At 51.8% G+C, this 16,534-nt stretch overlaps 1 protein-coding gene and 1 long non-coding RNA gene across 2 annotated transcripts in view; one reads left to right on the top strand and one right to left on the bottom strand.

Moving 5' to 3' along the window:
* LOC116155767 (uncharacterized) overlaps positions 1 to 16,534 on the bottom strand; it is a 54,149-nt gene that overhangs the window by 1,300 nt on the left and 36,315 nt on the right. The window contains exon 3 of the long non-coding RNA XR_010381924.1: positions 5,341 to 5,690. This is a non-coding gene — a long non-coding RNA (uncharacterized LOC116155767). The remainder of the gene's footprint in view (positions 1 to 5,340; positions 5,691 to 16,534) is intronic.
* Positions 13,990 to 16,144, top strand: DDIT4 (DNA damage inducible transcript 4). The gene is made up of 3 exons (XM_010984187.3): positions 13,990 to 14,141; positions 14,265 to 14,525; positions 14,802 to 16,144. Exons 2-3 carry the CDS (start codon positions 14,324 to 14,326, stop codon positions 15,293 to 15,295), a joined length of 696 nt encoding a protein of 231 aa, XP_010982489.1. The 5' UTR covers positions 13,990 to 14,141; positions 14,265 to 14,323; the 3' UTR covers positions 15,296 to 16,144.

The following is a 16,534-nucleotide window of genomic DNA, read 5'->3' as shown; positions in this document are numbered from 1 at the left end:
CCTCCCACCAGCACCCGTGTGCAGCCCCACACCAGGCCTGGATTGTTCTATGCCTGGGTAGGGTCCGGGAACTCAGAGGTATATGCTGGGCTCCAGGCCAAGTAGCCAAGAATCAGTGGGCCAGCAGAGAAAAAGAGGGAACTTAGGAGCAGGTGGAGGCTCTCTGGTTAGAAGAGATCTTTGCAGTTTTTAAAGTGGGTTCTGGATGATCAATTCCTCTACTAGATGGTAAGCCTCTGTTTCCCAGTCACCTCTGTATCCTGTGTGTGTGCTGGTCCTTGGTCCTTGATAAACAGTTGTTGAATGACCTGAAGGAAGGCCTTGCCTTTAATTATGGATTACAGTCATTCACAACTGCACATTGAGCACCTACTGTGTACTAAGCACTGGTTGATAAAGGGCACACAATTGCTAAAAACAAATGTACAAAGGAAAGGCAGCCATGGTGTCTGCCCCTCCTAGAGATCACAGTTGCATTTAATAAGCAAGAACAATCCCAAGGGTCCAGGGTTATCCAAGGGGAAGCCCAGGGTATGGTGGGTGAGTGCAGAGCTGTGAGACCTAAGGACACTGGGGGCCCAGGAAAGTCCTCGAGATGAAGGAGCTGGGAGAGGGAGGTTCAGGCAGGGGTAGGGGTGCTTGTAAAGGCCTGGAGTTTAGAGAGCAGGTGGCTCACTGAAACAACTGAGAAAAGTCTCCCATGTCTTCTGAACCCCACCAGAGGCAAATCTAGTTCTCACTCTAGGTGAGAGCCTGGGCATTGGTACTGTCCCTGAGAAAGGAATTCTACTACTACTCTGTGGCCTTCCCCAAGGCCCGAGACTCCAAACCAGAGGAATCCCAAAATACGACTGGGATATATCTTGAGGCAGGAAGGCCATGAGTGTGGCCAGAAGGGGCAGGTGCTAGTCCAAGCTAGTACCCTGGGACCCTGGACTGAGATACCAGGCAAGCCACTTCCCACCTCCCTCTACACTTCAGTTTTCCTGCTTTATGTATTCTCAGTAGTTAGCCTGACACTCAGACCTTCCAGAATTAATGAATGACACCAATTTCCATCCAGAAAAAGATTTCTTCCATTGCTAAGATTCTGGATCTGAGACCCACAGTCAGTCCTGCCTAGGATACTTTTGGCAAGAGAAGTGCCATGAAAAGAAGGAGGACAGTGTCCAGCACACCCGTAACAGATGTTTGTTGACTGGATGAGAGAATGCTCTCCCTGAAGTCCCTCTGAAAGCGTTCATGGATCTTTGCTTCTCTCGGCAGCTGCTTTGCTCTCCATCACTCCTAACCCCGTGCAGTCATTCTCGCCCACTAACTTCATCGGCAGACACCAGATTTAGTCGTGAAAAATGAACCCTAGATCTTGCCTTTAGTGCTCTATCCTAGAGGACGGGGATGCAAGATGACTGCAGGAGGCTGAGACAGTACGAGGAAGAGTACAGAGGAAGATGTGCAGAGTCTGAAAATCCGTGCACATTCCCATATAACTCCTTGTCTTAGAAAGGCCAAACCTGCCAAGTGCTCTGCCTGCTCCTGTGAAGTGCTAGAACTCAGCAGGGCTTGCTGGAACAGCCCTGGAAATGGACAAGTGCTCCGTGAGCCACCGCATTCCCTGCTGGCCCTGAATCAGGAGCTAGGCACACCCTCAAATGCATTTTCCCTCTCCTGTGGGTTTCCAGGCTAACCCGCAGAAGCCTGATTCATCCACCACCGCACTGAAACGTAGAATTAATTCTGGCTATACCCTGGGTGAGCTAGGCCATTATGGTGACCAAACCACCACTTACAGCATTATTTTGATGGGAAAATGTGTCCCGAGCTCCAAGCTACCAAATTATAAGTGGGACACAGGCACACCCAGGTTCGATTCCGTTTTAACACTTCCTAACCATGTGGTCACAGGCAAAGCACCATCCTCCCCAGCCTCAGTTTCCTGGTTTGCAAAAGAATACTGCCTTTAGAAGGTTGTCCTGATGACTGAACAGATACCTGGGAAAGTGCCCCATGGTGGAGGGCAGACGTCTCCCTCCTTCCTTTCCCAGGTGCTTTTGTGGAGAGACCTGAATATGCAACTCCCAAAACAGAACCTCCGAAAGGGGTTCTTAGCCAGCTTGCATGGGGGCAGTATTACAACTGGACTCAGGCTCAGCTCAGAGTAAGTGTTTAGGAGATACATGAACTGCTCTCTTAGAAATCACAGAACATTCCTCATCTTTGACCTTCTCCAGGCTGTTATTGGCTCCTCTGAGCCAAGGAACTTCTCCTGCCCGGACTCAGCTCCCTCTCTCACAAACTCTCCATGACCAGCATTGTTCTGGCTTCCTCTGCTCCTGGTCCTGATCAGGGGCTTCGCCTCCAGAAGGAGCCAGAAGCCCTGACCTTTCACCTGAGCCCGCACAGCAGCTCACAAAACCAAGCAGGAGGCGGGCAGAGCCCCAAGCAGCACCACCTCGGCGGCCTGCCCGCCCCTGGAAGGCGGGCTCCTCTTGCCGGCTGTGGCTTCGGCCCCTCCTAGCTCTGTTTGTTTCCAAGTTGCAGTCAGAACGGTCTGTACCCAAAGGATCCAGAAACAGCCAAGGAATCCGCAGGGTCCTAAAGGTCGACCATATTCTTTTCCTTGCCCATGTTTCCAAAAGTCAAAAGTAAGTCAAGGTTTCCTGGCCTTGGGCTCCTTTGTCCCCTGTCCAGAGTCACGGGCACTGGTGAGGTCAGTCACCTTGAATGAGCCCCCCTACACTGCACTGTGCTTCCCATGGTCTGTCTCCACAGCAATCACCACTTCTCCCCGTTTGGAACCACAGAGCCGGCTCAGACCCTCCAGTCATCATCTGTGCAGGTCCTGTCAGTGCCCCTGGTGCTGCAGTTCTTCTCACCCAGTCTCCACGCTGCAATCCACCCCCACCTCCCACCCCCATCCCCAATCCTGCAACAGCAAAAAACAAAACCAGAAAACTCTTGTGAAAGTAATATGAGCTCATGGTAAAATCCAATATCCAGTGTTTTTATAGTGCAAAATAAAGGTAATCTTACTTTTTAACCTCAAAAAAAGATATAAAGTGAAAAAGCAAAAGCCTCTCTCTCCCCTCCTTCCCTTCAGAGATAAGCTCTGTGGATACGTTTTCCAGGATCCTTCTAGACATTTTCTCTGCACATGTTAAGTGTGTATCTGCAGGGGAGTGACCTCTGTTTTTTTCTCAGAGTGAGATTAGAGGATACAAATTGTTCTGCAGCTTGTTCTTTTTACCTAACAACATTTATCTTGGGCATTTTTCCAAAACTGACCTCATGCTTTTTAACACCCACCTAATACTCCATGATATGGAGGTACTCGAGTTTAACCGTTTTCCTGCCAAGGATGCTCAGATGGTTTTCAGTTTTTCCGGCCTCACATCTCGAACCTCTGACCTGCCTCCCACACCACTGCTCGACTGCAACACCCAGCCCAACTGTCACTCGCAGGTCAGCCATCTTCCTTGTGTTATGGTTATTCATGGAGGGGCCTTATCTCCCCTCTGAGGTCTTAAGTCCAAGACAAGGTGTTTGGAGGTCCTGACAAGGAGCACGAGGCCTATCAACTCTGCACTTTTGCTGCTCCGGGGAAGTGTAAGGAGGTTCAGGCCACCCGGATACTTGTTCTTTCTTCTCATGTATATACCTGCTGGGAATTCTGTGGGCCTGGCTTTGCGCAGGGCACTGGAGCTCCAGGAGGAAACAGATGACAGATACAGACCCTGGCCTCCTGGAGCTTGCAGTTTAGTGGGAAAGACAGGCATGTACACCCACTCAAATAATTACATATATAAGTACTTATGGGATGAACGCTTTCAAAGGAAACAACAGAGGAGAAGGGATGGGGCCCCCAGGGAAGGCCTCTCTGAAGAGGTGATGAGGCGGAGGGCAGAGAGGGCCAGTGAAGCCAGCAGACCATGGGATCTGGTTCCCATGCTGGGCCACTCCAGCCACTTTCCCTTTAGTCTTCTCATCTGACAAGGAGGGAAATCCTCCTTTCAGTTGCAACTTTCTGTGACAATAATACATGCTATCAAAGTTCAGGGGAAGCAGAAGTCCCCCTGCCTGACAGGGGTCAGGGGAGAGTTCTCACTGACATCACACTGACCTTGAGTCACAGGTGAGCTCTAGTTCCATCCAATTCTGGGTGAAATACTTGTTTAGCATATACCATATGTATCTAATATATAGAGGTGGAGAGGGGTGTGCCTGTATTAGCAGGAGTTGTGGTGGTGCTGGTGGTGGTGGGTGTTTAAAGATCTAAAATACCTGAACTCTGCAAGAGTTTACAATCTGATGGAGCATCAGACCCAGGATAGAATCATTTCAATATACGTACGTCAGGTGAGAAGAGAACTACTCCCCCACAGCGAACTGAGCACTGGCGTCAAAGGCAAGCCGGTCTGGGCTGGATTCCCTGCCCTGCACTCCCTGGCTGGGAACTTGGAGCTTCCCAAGTGTGTTCAAAGGGGACTCCTGAAGGGCCCTGAGTTGAGATTAGCTTGGCATATGAGTCAGAAGGAGCTAGAAGGGCATCTGGGGCAAGTAATCAGGGTGAAGATGGGAGCAAGCTGGGAGGATACTTGAGACCACAGAGCAAAGCATGCCACAGGGCACAGGGGACCTGGGCGAAGTCAATTATGCCAGCATTGAAAGAAAAATCCAAAAAGCCAAAAAGAGCAGTTTAAGGAGTGCAAGCATCATCCCCTCTTTTCCTCCCTGGGGCCAAGGATTTCATGCCCTAGAGAGGGTACCAGATGGGAGAAGACAGCAATCTGTTGTTACCTCTGCCAGTCTCACTTCCAAGTCTATGTGTCTGTTTCTCTTTAGCATGATTAAAAATACTGTAAATGACATGCTTACACTTTGTTGATGTTCTCTTTATGATCCACTGTAGGAGGCTGTATATATTTTGCACATCTACATATATATTACTGTGCAAACTTGTATACATAAAGCCATGCATACTGTACTTTATGGAAAGTTTAAGAGCGTTTCAGAGGTAATTAGAACCATATGTGATTTTCCCCTCCTGGTTTTGGGAGGGAGATGAAGCCAGAGATAGACAAGGGCCTGCCCTGGAGGGTGGCAAGGCCAAGGTAAGGAGCCAGACTTGCTCTAAAGGCAGTGGAGAGCTATTAAAAGGTTAGAGAGGGAGGCCTTAGTGAAGCTGAACGAAGGTAAAATAAATAGAAAGTTCCAGGCTCTCCTTATTTCTACTTAAGATAACAGAGTTACCTCCACAATCAAAGGAGTAAAATCCAAACCAGCTCTGTCCACAACTCTTCTCTGTACCTCACTTTCTCCACCTGTAAAGGGAAGCCTCACCTGCCATAGCATGGAACTCCAGGACCACAGGTGAACTTTGGCAGGCAATGAGGCCTGGGCCCAGGGGGCTTTAGGCCTGCCTTGGCAAAACCCAGGAACATTGTTGCCAAATCTTAATATCATTCCTGGCCTCCAGGGCTGGTCAGCTCTAGACTTGGCGCATCAGGGTTTGAATTCTGTTCCTTGGGAAAGAGCTTGGTGGAAGCTTCTGCAGGCCTATGGATGTCTTCCTTTCCAGAGCCAGAGACTCTTAAAACTTCCTGGGAGAGTGAGGCAACACGCCTCATTGTGCAGACCTCAGCAAATGCAGCAGCTTCATGGAGTGCTAAAGAAAAGCTCTCATAACAGCCCTGTGTGATAATAAAAAGATAAAGAGGCAAATAGGTATGTAGGTCAGCTCAAAAATAGCCACCCACCCATTTGGCCTGGGTAACTATTTGTGCCAAGTGGGTACAAAAAGTTTTCTTCCTTTCCCTCCCAAGCTGATCTTCCTTGCTTTTTACAAGGTTGCCTTAAAAGCCGGGGTAGTTCAGACCTGCAGCCCCACAGGGGCAGGCACTACTCCCTGCACTTCCTCAACCAAACAAATCCTGGGGTCGGAGGGCACAAGGTCTCGGCCTCTCTGACGTGGGTTCTTGGGTCTAAGTCAGTGTTTAGGGCGCTGACTCACAGACACTCCCCCGCCCACCCCCTTAAGGTTCTCCATGCACCCAGGAGGCCTCCCCCACCCCAACAGAGACCGCTTTGTTAGCAGATCGGGTTGGAGGAGAGTTACAGCCTCAGGGTTGTGAGGGCCTCCTCAGCATCTCCTCCCTCCCCCTCTTTCTGCCCGCACCAGAAAGGGGCCGGCCCCTCGCCCTGCCCCCATTCAGCAGCCCAGCTACTGAAGCGCTGAGCTCAGCATCTCCGCGGCAGGGCCGCCTTCCTCTCGGACGGTGGGAGGAGTCTCCTTTCTCCCAGGGGTGGGCGGGGCAAAGGCTAGTCCCGCCCTTCCCCTCTGTCCAACTTTCCCTCCATCCCCCCTCGTCTCGTCCTCCAGATGCACGTTCTCCAAGTCACGTCCCCGCTTCCCCCCTACAATCAGGGGGTCCGCGGAGACAGACCCCCCCGGTCAGCTGCTCAGCATCTGTCACCTCCACGGCCGGGCTCCCCTGAGGGCGCACATCGGACGAGGCTGGGGGGTGGGAGGGGAGGGAGAGGGAGCAGGGGGTCTTCCCTTCCCCCATCCTGGCTGGCCCCACTGCAGACCAGCCACCGCGGGGCAGTCGGTTCAGCTCCTGTGTGCACCTCCTCCCAGAGCAGAATCTAGATAGCTAGAATTTTTTGTTTTCCTCTGTATTTGATTTTTAAAGGATTCAGCCGTGGCTCCTGGATTTCTACACCAAAGTCTGTCCTTTGTGGGTTACAAAAGGGGGAGTTTCGGAGGAGGGGAGAGGCCCCTCTTTTGGCGCACCACGTTCCACGTGGCCCTAGAGGATACCGGAGCTCTCAGGGAGGATGTGTTGGAATCACTGTCACTTCTGGGCCTGAGGTGGTCTAGCTGAAGGGCACCCCTTGGGCGACAGTGTGCCTTGCATTGAGTCAGCATTGGGCCCAGCTGAATTCTGCAGTGGGGAGGAAGAGCCTGATCAGATAAAACAAAGGCTAACCCAGGAGAGAAAGTTTTTTTTATCAACAACTCCATATGGACACCAGGTGTTCACTCCACCTGTTCTACATCACCACTTCCCAGTGTGTAGTGCCCCCTTTTCCAGCCATACAGCCCCCTTTGGCTCACAACTAAGAGTATCAGTGGCTTGGAATCAAGGAAATGAGCCTAGATCTAGAGTCACAGCCCAGGCCTGCTGACTGGCTATGTGACCTTAGGCAAGTCCCTGCACCCACCTGAACCTGTTTTCTTACCTGTAAAACGACACTGATGAGACCTGTCCTATCTACACTACGCAAATATGTTATTTTTATTGACAGAGCTACGAAAATAGTGAAGGACATAGGAGTGTTTTTAAAACCATAAAGAGCTCCAGAAAGGTCAAAGATCTTTGTGAGGAAGTGGCAAAGTTGCCAGGTGGAACTGGCAGCTCCCATCCTCTGCCAGCCATGGAGTTCCAGCCAGAGACCAAGGATGCAGACAATGGGCGGCTGCCTTTTGCATAGACCAAAGTTTCCCAAGCCTTTGGCTACTAAGGCGCTTCTGAGTAAGGTTAGAGACTTGGCAGAGGGGTGAGGAAGGAGTTGCAAGCTTGGGAAAAGAAAGTTCCTGAAGAGTGAATGAGGCCTAACTCCTGGGAGAATGGGAGATCATGGGCACCCTATAAAGCTCCCTGCTCTCCAGCTTGGTTCCTTGCCCTAAAAGGGGGAGGTTGGTGGGGTGGGGGAGGCTGGAAGAGATGCTCTCCCAGAGCCTGTTGGCCCTAACATTCAAAGATGTTAAGGTTCATTCCACTGCCAGAAGAATCCTGGCAGTGAGAGGGCTGACTTCCCTCTCTGCTGAGCATAACTTCAGCCCTACTCAACCCAGCCCCTTAGGGTACCCAGAGGCTGGCCAACCCTCCTGGTCTCTCTTCTCTGGGGAAAAAAGAGTGAGCTCATTTTGCTGTCCAGGCAGGCAGCAAGCCTGGATTCAGGCTGTCCCCACTGTAGCAGCTTCTGATCAACCTTGTCATTCCCCCACCCCAACTCCACCCCTGGCTTAATGAACAATGCCCACCCTGACCCCGCCTCTCCGTTTGATATATGGCAATTGGAAACCTTCAAAAAGCAAGAACACTGAAAGGGCTGGAACTGGGACGTCTGTTTCTACCTCCCCTGGCAGGCCTCCTCCAGATGGTCTACCACCTTACGGTCCAGGCCTGGGAGTTTTAGAAAAGGAGCTGCATAGAACTTAAGTCTTTTTTCTTTGTTATGATCCTGTTGGAGGTTGAATAGTCCTTTGAGATTCTCTAGTTCTGAGTTTTCAAAACTGGGGTATATGAAGCCATAGGTTAAATGTTGTCATCTTTATTTTTATTAAAAGGGTTTTTTTTCGGGGGTGACTAAGTAAATAAACTATTTGGTAATTTTAAAGTTTGTTAATAAAATTAACACAGAAAAAAATAAAGTAGAATGCAAGACTTCATTATTGATGATAAAAATAATGACTTTGTGATAAAAAGAATGGCTTCAAAGACACGTTATACTTCCTAGGGGTGGCATTGGGTCACAGCCCAGAACCCTACTCACCCTTAGCAGTCAGTCTGAACTCAGGTCAGCTGACTCCTGTCCCCTCACAGGGCCTGGGCTTGCCTCTGAAAGCCATTTAGCCTAGGTTTTGGGCACCACTGGGAGAGGGGTGTTGCCTCAGCATCCCTCCACTTCACTGTTCTCTTTCCTCACAAGAGTTCAGAAGCCAGGATGGGAGAGGGATTGTGGGAAGCTGGCCAAAACTGGCCCGACAGATGAGATTTCTTCCTGAGAGGAGTCCAGTTAGTAAGAAAAAAAGACAGTGCCCTGGGGTCTGGCTGGGTCCCTAGGACAACTCTGGCTGAGTGTGCAATGAGGTGGGGGAGCAGTGGAGGTTGGTAGGCCTTCAACACTGTGGGGATAACCGGAGGTCTGTCAGGATCCTAAGGCTCCCTGCCTAGCTCTCAAAACCCTCATCCATTGTCTTGACGGTTATCAAGCCAGCCCTTTCTGTGGTCCCCTCTCCCCCTGCCCTGTCCCCAGGGGAAATGACTTCTTGTGAAACCTAGGAGCCTAGCCAAACTGGCTGGCTGTGAGCTCACCATTATCACACGTGGGCCTAATCTCCTGACCGTATGCCATCTCACCAAGCCCTAAGCCACCCCCAGCCCACAGAGAGGCCCTTTGATAGGCTAGAAGCCAACCCCGCATTCCTTCCAAGACCCATCTTTCCTTCTGAGATGTCAGTGTGCACACATCCCAGCTAAAGATGAGCATCAAGATCACCTGGAGAGCTTTTGTACAAAAGGGCTCCGTCCAGACCTACCAAATCAGAATGGGGGTTAGGGAGATGGGATGCTGTGGTTTACAAGCTCCACAGATAATTCTAATTATCAGTTGGGCTTGAAAGGCCCTAGTTAATCGAAGGATTACAGGACTCTCCTTCTGGGCCTCAATTTGCTCATTTGTAGAATGGCCTTAATATTCATTCCTCTGGGTGTAAGTAGATAATCCATTTCAAAAGTTTCTTTGAAAGGCTGCACCATACAATGTATTGCTAGTATTTCCATTTCAAAACGTAGCTTCATTTGCAAAAAGATTCTCTACTGAAGTTTTAATTCTTCCTCCTATATCACAATCAAAATCCTACTGAAGCCCTGGGCTGTCAACAGCTTTTCACAACCCTCCTAGTAAACCAGGTGCACTTATAATCTTGCTATTTTGACTAACTTATTTCTTGTTTTTCAAGTGAAAAAGCCACAGAAGTCCTGGGAACACTTCTGCTGGCTTCACTGTCCTCACCTCCCACCACCACTCCTCCCACCACCACTCCTCCCCCCCACCAGCTGGCTCCTCCCACCACCTCCACTACCCTCAATGAGATGTTTCCAAAAGGCTGTGGAGGCGCCTCAGGCAGAGCCATGCAGGCACCCTGGCTGGCCTTCAGGGGTTCCCATCCTGAATTCCGGGGTTCCCAGAATCACACTCCCACCCCAAGATCTGGTTTAACTCCCCAAACCCGACTAGGGCGACTCGCCAGACCGAGGCCCTGGGAACCGGTGCGCAGGACAGAAACTGCCAGAACAGGGAGGGGCAGGTGGCCAGGAGTAAGTGCTCATTGACTTTAAATTGCAGGCTGCTGTGGGTTCTACGGGAATAGAGCAGAGCCTGGGAAGAGGCTGAGTGTCTGTATGGTCAGGGCTCTGGCCACAGGGACTGGGACATGGGGCCTGGTTACCAACTCCTGAGTCACCAGGGACGTGACACTACCACACTCCTGCTCAGAGTTCAGCCAATCTCCCCATCTGTCTTGATGTAGATTCCATGTTGCACACTGTGTCTGTGTTACGAATGCTTTCCCCAGAAGACATATGTAAATGTGCAGACTATAATGAGAATGGTGCCCTCTGAAGTTGTGCAAAGGGGTAGTCCTATTCCTACCAACAAGGGAATATAAACTTCAGAAGTATTTTGAGGAGAGTAACTGCTTGATGGGTTCAGGGTCGCCTTTGGGATGATAGAGATGTTTTGGAATTAGATAAAGGTGTTGGTTGCACAACATTGTGAATATACTAAATGCCACTGACTTTTTGTTACTTTTATAAATGGTTAACTTTATATGTGAATTTCATCTCAATAAAAAAATTTTTTAAAGTAGTTGAGACACTCAAACAGAAAGTACTAATTGTTTTAAAAGATTCCCTACAAGTCAGACTTCTGCACAATGTCACCTCTCTCCCTGATTCCTGGGGTTGCTAACTATAATCCAACAGGAAGAACTAGGTTGCCTTAGAAGCCCCACTCCCAGACCTGAGCTGAGGAGGAAGGGAAATATTCAGATACAGCCAAGGCTCTTGGCAGCACTTGTCAGAAAGTGAATAGAAAGATAGCGTTGAGGTCTTCTGAAGGCCCACTCCAAAGGCCAACTAGATCCTGGGAATCCAGGTGTGGGTCTGCAATTCTAGGAAAATCCACCTTTTCTTCTTTTATCCAGTCATCTGTTTATTCATTCATCTACTTATTCATCCAAGGAATATTCACTGAGCCTCCACTATGCATTGGCCTCTGGAAGTTAGGAAGGGTAGACCACCACTCTCAAGAAGCTCATAGTAGTTATTAACAGAAGTACACGTGGGGTGTGAGGATGCCATGAGGAGGGGCACCTACAGGAGGGTGAGTTGGGTTGGGGGCGCTGGGGAAGGCTTCCTGGAGGAAGGGATGCCAGAGCTGGGTCTCCAAGGCTGCTGGTGGGAACATGTCCAGGCAAGCCTGACCTGCAGCCAGTCTAGGCCTGAGGGAGAGAGAAGCACACCAAATGCAGTGTTCTTAGGGTCTTTGAAGGCTCTGAAGAGGCCTGGCTCTGAGGCTAGGAGATGGAGCTGTCTCCTCCTCATGGGTGCCACGTTTTAGGGTCTCCCTATCCCATGTGCATCAATGTGGAGACAGGTGTGTGAGATGGTAACAAAGTCTTTCCAGCCCCAGCCAGTTGGAAAGGATCCTACCCTTCACCTCATAGGATGAAACAAGACCCTTAACCTTGGCTCCTTGGAGGGGCTAGCCTTTAAGAAACTGTCCTTCTAGGTCCAAAGGTTCTCCTGGCAGACAATGGTATAAGGCTTTGCCCCTCCTTCATAGGGGTGAAGAGTGTCACTGGGGGAGCCTTTTAGCCCCCGAACCTCAACACCCTGCAGCCAGGCCTCCTAGCAGGTTGTTGTTTACCCTGTAGCCCACCCCCTCCTACTGTGAGAAGAATCTCCACAGTTAAGACTACCTGTCCTTTTTCCATCATTTCTTAAAAACAATGAGACAACATTAATGGATTACTTTTGGAAAGAAACAAAATTATCCAGTGCCCATTAACATAGTCCCTCCCAATTATGAGAAGCTGTTTTATTAACAGAATGAGACAGAATAAGTGAATGAAAAAAAAGCTGTTTAGCACACTGCTTCTGTGATGGCTATCTATTGAATGAATGAATAATTCCTAGTAACCCGACCTTTCCAAAATGGCTCTGGATTCTTTTGCTTATGAAATATCTATTTAAAAACCTCTATTATTCTTAGTGTTCCACACTTGTCTGAAAAAAAATTTTTTTCATGCCAGAGAGAGAGAACGAAAACACCCTAAGTTTATCTCCTGCTGTTTCAGATGTCCCCAGCTCAGTTGGCCTGGGAGGAGTGAATAGTTCTGATATATTAATTTCCTGATCTTCAGTCCTGAGTGACAGAAAGACACACCCAAACAGGTCACCCCAACTCTTTTTTTCCCACCTCAATACAGGGTGATTTCAAAAGACTGTCATCTACCACCACCACCACCCCCGCCCCCCAAGCATCCGCCTAACTGCTATGGCTTGGTGTCTTTAAGACTCCCAGCAAGTGACTGGGGCTTGAAGAATAGGACGAAAGGGCCAGTGTTCAGGCCTTGAAAGCCCCAGTGGCTGAGAGACTATTTTATTCAGCAGCAGTCTTTAAGATATCTCCTTATCTGAGTCCTCTATTTTTTAATCCATAAATTTGTCTCCAGAGATGTTTCTCCCATCTGGAAAACTGGGGTGGGGTGCAGGGTTTCAATTCTCGTCGTTTACAGTTCTGAGTCTTGGTTTGCCTGGAAGGTCCATGGGTCAGCCTTTCTTTTTTTTAAATGGGGGGGGGGGGGGGTGGGGGTGTGTGGAAGGCTGTGGTCCGACTCCTCCGGCAGGCAAGTGTCATTGGTTACGTGCAAGTCTGCCCCAAGGCGAGGCTTGCCAGTCTGATCTGGTTAGGCTCTTGCCCGCCCCGGGATGGGAGCGTCTGATGTAAGTTTGATTCTCTCTTCCATCAGGATCCTGTGTCCCAGATTGACAAACCTTTAAATAAGTAAAAGTCGAATCCGTCCGAACCTCTTCCCACCCTCAGCAATCACGGTCTTCGAGCACCGCCGTAGGGTCAGATTTCCTGCGGCCTCTACCTGAATGACGAAACAGGAGATGGCGATTGCACTATGGGGCTTTCCCCGAGATATAGGTCCTCGGTCCTGATGCAACTGTCAGGGTCTTTTACACAAAGCGTTTTGCCAGAGAGGGGCGCTAGGACCCGGCGGATACCCGGGGCCTCTTGGCCGCAGCAGGCTGGGAAGACACCGCCGTTAAGGCGGTGGGTCAGTAGAGCTGGTGGGCGGGTCTGTGTGTCGATCTGATATGGGTCCCAGTCCCCAGCTCCAGGACCAAGCGCTCGGAACGGGGGCCCGTCAATACTCCTTTAACCACGTTCCTCAAATCCTCTTCTTGGACGCAGCTGGAGGGTGGGAGTGGACACGGTTTGGGGGCCAAGATCATATCGCGGGCCCGAACAACCCCATTAACCCATCCCCTGGGGCTGTAGAGTAACACGTGGGCAGGCAGGTGGACCCGCCCGGAAAGGGGAGCCCGGTGCCCGGAACTGCCTACGGTTTGGACCCCACCCCCAAATCCCTACCCTTCGTGAGGCATGGTTAACGTGGGGTACGTGTGCGAGAGCCGGCCGAGTTAATAGTCCGCTCCCCGCGCCGCCGTCCCACGGGCATCCACCCGTGCGCCCAGTCGTGCCCGTAGCTCGCAGCCTTCCGGACGCTGGGAGCAACCGTTTTCCCTGCCTGTTGCCCCCTCAAGTTCCCCTGTCTTTCCTCCGGAGTGGCTGCGGCTTACCCCCTCCCCCAGCAACACGACCCTATAATAAACAAGTCTTTCCTTGATCCTCCCCTGACGCGAGCGCCCTCGGGGACCTTGGCAGCTGCAGCCGCCGAGGATCAGTTCCAGAAAGGGGGCGTGGCTGCGGCTGGGGGGTTCGGCCGGGAGAGTTCTGGGGCTCAACGGGGGCGGGGCCAGGCGGCTGTCACCGGGCAGGAGAGAACGTTGCGAACGTGCGCCCGGAGTCCATTGGCTGAAGTGGGCCACACTCCCGGGTCTGGATTGGGCTGCGGCGCGGAAGGGGTGTGGCCTCCCCGCGCTAGTCCTTATAGGCCTCTCGGCTCTGGTGCTAGGGACCGCGGCAGGCCGAGGGGGAGGTGCGGGTGGGAAGAAGGGACAGGTCTGGGCAGAGCTCGGGGGTTGGCACCCGTTCGCGCACCCATTCAAGCAGCAGTTCGCACCTGTCCCAGCAGTTCTCGCTGACCGTGCTAGCTGGTGAGTGTCCCTTATGTGTGTGCTGATCGTTGAGCACAGAGGCCTCAGTCTAGGAGTCCTAGCGCTCGCAGTCCTGTCCGGCCCGCAGACTGACGCTCGGTCCTTGCCGCTCTTGTCTTACAGTGTCTCTACGCTCCACCACCGTGAGCTCATCTGCAAACGTCCTGGCGTCCGTCCTCACCATGCCTAGCCTTTGGGATCGCTTCTCGTCGTCCTCCTCCTCTTCATCCTCGTCCTTGTCCCGGACTCCCACCCCAGATCAGCCGCCTCGCTCAGCCTGGGGGTCGGCGGCCCGAGAAGAGGGACTTGGCCGCTGTGCGAGCCTGGAGAGCTCGGACTGCGAGTCCCTGGACAGCAGCAACAGTGGCTTTGGGCCAGAGGAAGGTAAGCCAGAGGCGGGGGCCGGACGCGACTAGAGGGGCCGGGAAGGTGAGAAAGCACCGCGCTGTAAGGAGTCAAAGCCACCTTGGCTTTCTATCTCATCCGAACCCAGATTGCGGAGGGGGGCGGGCAAAGGAGGGGAATAGGAGAATAGGGTACGAGTGTGGGGCGGAAACTGAGGCACGGAGTGGGAAGGAGCGCTGGTTTCTTAGCGAAACAGCACCTCCCGCGTTTGGAGCTGCTCTTACCCCCTTCTCCCCTTTGTGCTTTCCCTTCCAGACTCTGCATACCTGGATGGAGTGTCTCTGCCCGACTTCGAGCTGCTCAGCGACCCCGAGGATGAGCATCTGTGTGCCAACCTGATGCAGCTGCTGCAGGAGAGCCTGGCCCAGGCACGGCTGGGCTCGCGGCGCCCCGCGCGCCTGCTGATGCCCGGCCAGCTGGTGAGCCAGGTGGGCAAAGAACTACTGCGCCTGTCCTACAGCGAGCCGTGCGGCCTGCGGGGGGCGCTGCTGGACGTCTGCGTAGAGCAGGGCAAGAGCTGCCACAGCGTGGGCCAGCTGGCCCTCGACCCCAGCCTGGTGCCCACCTTCCAGCTGACCCTCGTGCTGCGCCTGGACTCACGCCTCTGGCCCAAGATCCAGGGGTTGTTTAGCTCTGCCAACTCTCCCTTCGTCCCTGGCTTCAGCCAGTCCCTGACGCTGAGCACCGGCTTCCGAGTAATCAAGAAGAAGCTGTACAGCTCCGAGCAGCTGCTCATTGAGGAGTGTTGAACTTGGGCCTGGGGGGCCGGCAGTGCCCCCATGGCAGAGACAATTGAACTCTTGGGGTGGACATTGGCAGGCAGAAGCTGAGGGACTGATGCCTGTCGTTAGAAAACTGACAACAGCCACTTGAGAGGAGGAAGGTCGAGGTGGGCGTGATGCGGTGTATCCCTAGGAAGCTCACTGAGGTGTGTGTGGTGGCTCCCACCTGGGGACACGTGCCCCTCAGTACTGTAGCATGAAACAAAGGCTTAGGGGCCAACCAGGCTTCTGGCTGGATGTGTATTGTAGCATGTACCTTATTTTTATTGTTACTGACAGTTAAGACAACAGTGGTGTGACAGCCAGGAGAGCAGCTGGGCTGCACTGGCCTCTGCAAAGGATGTGTGTTCATGGTAGCTGGCCCTGGTGGGAGGGGGGAGGACATCCAGGTGGTTTGTGTATCTCATGGTCTGAAGGGGCCAAATGTTCTTTGTTTTTGTATCCTTTTTTTTTTTTTTTGGATCAGAATTTCACTACTGACCTGTTCTAGGCAGCTATCTTACAGACGCATGAATGTAAGAGTAGGAAGGGGTGGGTGTTAGGATCACTTGGGGATCTTTGACACTTGAAGAGAAAATACACCTGGGAGCTGCGACTGGCCCATCCCCAGATGTGTCCTGAAGGGCTGAACTGTGAGGGGATGGGTCTGATTGGGGTGGGGGCTGGAACCCCTCCCCCAGAGGAGTACTATCTGGGTCTTCCATCTAGAACTGTTTACATGAAGATACTTGCTGTTCATGAATACACTTGATGTTCAAGTATTAAGATCTATGCAATATTTTTTACTTTTCTAATAAAAAAAATTTGTTAAAAACAGTTGTCTCTCATCAGTGCCATGAAATAAAAGGGAGGGGGATGGGTGCTGGAGAAAGGTGGGTTTCAACTGACTCTGGTCCAGCTGTGCTTCTCTATGCCTTTCCGGGGCTGCCTGCCAGCCTGGTAATGAAGGTATGTAGACTGCGTGCCATCTGTGTCAAGAACCCTGGCTCCCTTGGCTCTGCTGGCTGAGGCTCCTAGGGGAAAGTGCTGGAAGGTGAGGAGTGAGTCAGACCTCCCACAGAGCCAGAGTCTCAGTAGGGAGAGCTCACCTGGCTGCCCTGAGTTAGAAGGCCCTGGTACAAAGGACCCATGAGCCCAAGAGCCATATAGGCACTTGAACTGCAAAAGACTTTTTTTTTCTTTGTGAAAAAAGGCACAGTTCAAGTT

The sequence above is a fragment of the Camelus dromedarius genome, chromosome 8 (genome assembly GCF_036321535.1).
Source record: "Camelus dromedarius isolate mCamDro1 chromosome 8, mCamDro1.pat, whole genome shotgun sequence".
Taxonomy (NCBI): Eukaryota; Metazoa; Chordata; class Mammalia; order Artiodactyla; family Camelidae; genus Camelus; species Camelus dromedarius.
This window is presented reverse-complemented; position numbering and strand designations above follow the sequence as displayed.

Coding starts and splice junctions, on each gene's coding strand:
- DDIT4 (XM_010984187.3), top strand. CDS start 14,324: ATGCCTAGCCTTTGGGATCGCTTCTCGTCGTCCTCCTCCTCTTCATCC. Junction 14,526..14,801: donor TGGCTTTGGGCCAGAGGAAG/GTAAGCCAGAGG, acceptor TTTCCCTTCCAG/ACTCTGCATACCTGGATGGA.